The 4,315-nt window shown below is 28.3% G+C and overlaps 1 protein-coding gene across 1 annotated transcript; it reads right to left on the bottom strand.

The window, feature by feature from the left end:
• Positions 1 to 301: 301 nt before the first annotated feature.
• LOC107634219 (E3 ubiquitin-protein ligase PUB23-like) lies at positions 302 to 2,800 on the bottom strand. Its single transcript, XM_021118280.2, has 2 exons — positions 2,241 to 2,800; positions 302 to 1,207 (listed from the first exon to the last, which is right to left on the bottom strand). Exons 1-2 carry the CDS (start codon positions 2,704 to 2,706, stop codon positions 426 to 428), a joined length of 1,248 nt encoding a protein of 415 aa, XP_020973939.1. The 5' UTR covers positions 2,707 to 2,800; the 3' UTR covers positions 302 to 425.
• Between the last annotated feature and the right edge of the window lie 1,515 nt (positions 2,801 to 4,315).

Here is a 4,315-nt window from a genome sequence, read left to right as displayed (position 1 = left end):
TTAAATATAATAAATATATAATTATAAATGTTATGTATATAAAATTATAGATATTATGTTATATAAAGTAAGTTTACATATTATCCTTTTAGTATTGCTGTTTTTACATATAGACTATGGAAGGAGTAATTAACCCAATAATAATTGATACATGCATTAAGATTGTTGTTGATTAATAATAGTAACAATAGCTAGCCAATGAGTTATAACTCAAATGATATAGTCTCCCCATATTCAATTAAGAGATTACAGGTTCGAGTCTCATATCTTTGATAAAAAAATAGTAACAATAGCTAATAAATTATATCTTAAATGACATAATCTTTTCATACTTATTTAAGAGATCGTGAATTCGAGTCTTTATATCTTCGGTAAAAAAATATATATATAGTAATAATACTAATTATTGAAAGAATCAATAATAACTATCTTTGGTACCTAGTTAATAAGTAGAGTTGTATGCAAGGTGAATCACTCCAAACTTTGGAATGCAACCTAAGTATACCTCTTGCTTTCTCTTTCAAATAAGATGCACAATCTGCTTGAATCACCATGCAAAGCTTGGACACTGCACCAACCCTAAGCATCTCAAGAACAACCTCCTTTGATCCCGAATATTTTCCGATCACCGATAAAATATGGATTGCCCGGTCGTCCGTCGCGGAAGAAACCCTAAGAATCCTTTTAGAAACCATTGCTATTGCCGCGGCATGTTTAAGAAACATTTCTCTACCTTCAGCACATGAACATAGATGTGCTAGAAGGTTGAATATAAGTTCGGAAATGTTTTTCTCCGGTTTTTCGAGTTCAAGTTCGATTAGGTCTGAAACTGCACCCGACTCGACAATGCTCTTTCGATTCCTACCCAAAGGGCATGTTTCTATGAGGATTTGCAAGGTGGATTTTAGGGCTTGTTGAGATATTGTTCTTTTTCCCAATACTCTCACCATTCCCTTGAAGAATTGGAAGTTCAAGTTCCCTAAGATGGTTGAATTTGTGTTTTGAATTGTCAACTTCAATAAAGGCATTGCTTCGTTTACTATCTTAACGTTGTTTTTGTGCACGTTAAGGTCCAAAATCCAAGTCAAAGAGTTGATGAAGTCCAAGTTTTCTCCAACAAGAGCCTTCATGTTGGTCCTTGATGGTATATTCCAGGTAAGATGAAGAATTCTTAGAGCTTCTTCTAGGCACATTGTCTTACTCTTACCTAAAATAATTTCAACTTTTGTATTATACACTTGTATTTTTGTAATCAAAGAACAACTTAGTATCGTAGAATAGTCGGTAATACTAGAAAGACAAAAAAATAAAAAACAGTCCGAATTTATCTTATTTAATATTTATTAATTATCACAAATTATAACTATTTTTAATTAATTTTTTTTATTACTAAACATTTTCAATAAGTAAATGCTAGCTAGACATCCTTTCTAAATTCTAACCCTAACTTATCATACGCAAACAATTGTACTATGAGTTTGATTAAGAAGTGAATTTTTTCCCATCAACATTAACCAAATTTTTTAAATTTAAAATCTTAAATTATATATCTTAAATTTTAATTTTAAATCTTAAATTTTTTAAAAATAAAAATGTAAAAAAATTATAAAAAATTAACTAATATTAATTATTTAAATATTAATTTCTTATATATACTTATTGCTATATGCTATATGGTAAGATAAGTTTTGCACAAACTCTTATTGCAAATCATGAAATTAAATGGAGGTGACTTATATTAGCTTGTTGAATCCTAGTTAATCAAGATCAAGCTAAGATAAAGTTTATCAATTTTTTTGGCTAACATATAACCAGCTTTTAAAGAAGCGGTGCAAAATATAATTATTTATACGGTAAAGCAAGCATTGATTGTTTTTGCCTAATCATTTTTTATTATCAAACATTTTTATTATTTATATATACTTTCTGCTAATACGCATGATATGATTTTATAATATTACTAATAAATGTGCCTTTTTAACAATAAACTATGAACATTATATATGAATAATTTTGTACAAAATTAAGTAGTGTATATTGACCACAGTCAATTCTATCTTCATTCAAACATTAACTACATGGATTACACTAAACACTTTTTACATAGTATAAAAATATAATTGTTATTAATTAATTTATGTATTTAAATTATTTTTAATTAACAAAATAAAAAAAAATACATATCTAATTATTAAGAAAATATGAATAGTAAAATAATATTTAATTATTGAATTAATTACCTTGTTGGAAACGCTGGTTAATGAACATAACCATGGCATTAGCAACACCAGCTTCAGCCATGCAAGTTCTAGTCCTCTCACTTTCCATGGCAAAACCATGCAACTTCTTCAGCGCTCTTTGATTCCTATGAGGAACCTTAAGATCCTTCACTAGCTTCTCAACTTGCACCTTCTCCAACTGCGGATTTGGAATCTGTTGATGATCAGCACCGTGGCCTCTAGCTGCATTAGTTGCTTCACTCCATGCCTGAATCAGTCTCCTTAAAGTGTGATTTGGGGTCAAATATTGCGAGCTTCGCGGCAATGGCTGCTTCGTCACGGGGCAAACGCACTCTTTCGCCTTCCGCAGCCATTGCTCAATGCTTTCTCTTTCGTATGTGATGCCTGTTACCGCAGTCACAGGCTCCTTCATCATCTCAAGGGAAATTGGGCAAAGAAAATATTCAGGAATCTCAGTTTCTGCCATTATTATTCTCTGTATATCACAACATACAAATTCTTTTGATATAATTTTTTTTAAATGTTAATTTGCTGAAGAGAACTGAATAAGAAGAATGTTCAGTGATTTGTTATGGTAAGAGAATGCGGCTTTTTATTTATAAGTATATTATAAGGTCTTCAATCTTGAGGGTCGACATTTCTAGATTATTTTTTTTAAAAAAAATAATAAATAGGAAGAAAATAAAGTTATATTGATTTGCTTTTTTGTAAATTCGTTGATTTTTTCCAGTCATAGATCGGTGCTGAATATTTTGTCAATGATGCGTTGGCTGGTCAAAACCTGTAGCAACCGTTTGAATCTAATTATTGTGGCTAAAGAAATTTTTTTAGATGCATGTACGAATTTTTCTAAGTGGGCATCATGGTGTTTGACGTGGCGTGATTTTATTGGCAGTTCATAGTTTAGATCGACGGCTGCTAACACCAATAATATAAGGAAGTAATGAGCAAGTCTTTAACTCTTTATGCTTGGTCTGGAGATTACAACTAAGTACACGTTGTACACAGTAAAAAAAATAAATTATTATTTAATGATTTTTAATTATTAATTTTATTAAAAAAATACTGTATATGAATTTTTATTTTATTACAAATAAAGATTAAAATAATTATTTTTTTTTTTGCAAATTATAAAAAAATTATACCCTTGTCTCAATACCATTCTAAAGCATTTTACACCTATATCTTTCATAATCAAATTTATCCAACAAAATTTTGAAAGTTGAGAATTGATATTCAATATTTTAATCCCGCCGCTTTGGGGGGTCTTTTGTGGTGTACATTTAAACCACACTTAACTGGAACTTTCAGAAATGGAAGCAATGGGTGGATAGTGGAGAATATATATGGCCGAAAATAAACATAATTTTCAAACTCTATAGTCTTCGTGCAGGCAATGAATTGAACTTTGAGTACGTATTTCATCTCTTTGAATATATATATTTGAACATTGTTTAAAAGCAACAAAAATTGTGGGTATTGTGAAGTTTAGTTTAGACTTTTTTAGTATTATTACTTCCATTATTATTTTTTTGTTTCCCATTTATTTTTTAATCCAAAAATTAAAGACCAATATATTACAAATTTGATATTTATTTAAAATTTATTGTTGACTAATAAATTATTACATAAATAAAATGAGGTTTTAACTTTAAATATTTATTTAAATAGATTAATGAACTATCTACTCGACTAACTCAATTTAATTATCTTTTCATTATTTCACCCAACTATGCAAGTGTGTACAACAAATTATATATATATATATATATAGAGGAAGCCACTCTGATAACGACGTCTAAAACATCTTTTTTTAAAGATGTTTTTTAATAATTAAAATTTAACACATATAATTGATTAAATCGTATTATTTTTTGTCAAAATTAGGCCAGATAAATTAATTTAATCGAAAAATGGTGAATAAAATTTTGAACCAGTCTAAGTTAATATTATTTTTATAAAAAATAACTACAATATCCTTATTATAAAAAATGACTAAAATACTCTTATTATATATATTAATTTTAAAAATTCTAAATTCTAATCATTTTCTTCTCTGTTATCATAGGATTAGG

The sequence above is a fragment of the Arachis ipaensis genome, chromosome B3, assembly GCF_059453495.1.
Source record: "Arachis ipaensis isolate K30076 ecotype BB chromosome B3, ASM5945349v1, whole genome shotgun sequence".
Lineage (NCBI taxonomy): Eukaryota > Viridiplantae > Streptophyta > Magnoliopsida > Fabales > Fabaceae > Arachis > Arachis ipaensis.
Note: the sequence above shows the minus strand (reverse complement) of the source record. Positions and strands in the feature narration are given on the sequence as shown.

Excerpts from the sequence above, each read along its gene's own strand:
- LOC107634219 (XM_021118280.2), bottom strand. The coding sequence starts at position 2,706 with ATGGCAGAAACTGAGATTCCTGAATATTTTCTTTGCCCAATTTCCCTT. Across the intron at positions 1,208-2,240 it reads TAACCAGCGTTTCCAACAAG|GTAAGAGTAAGACAATGTGC; the intron begins GTAATTAATTCA and ends AAATTATTTTAG.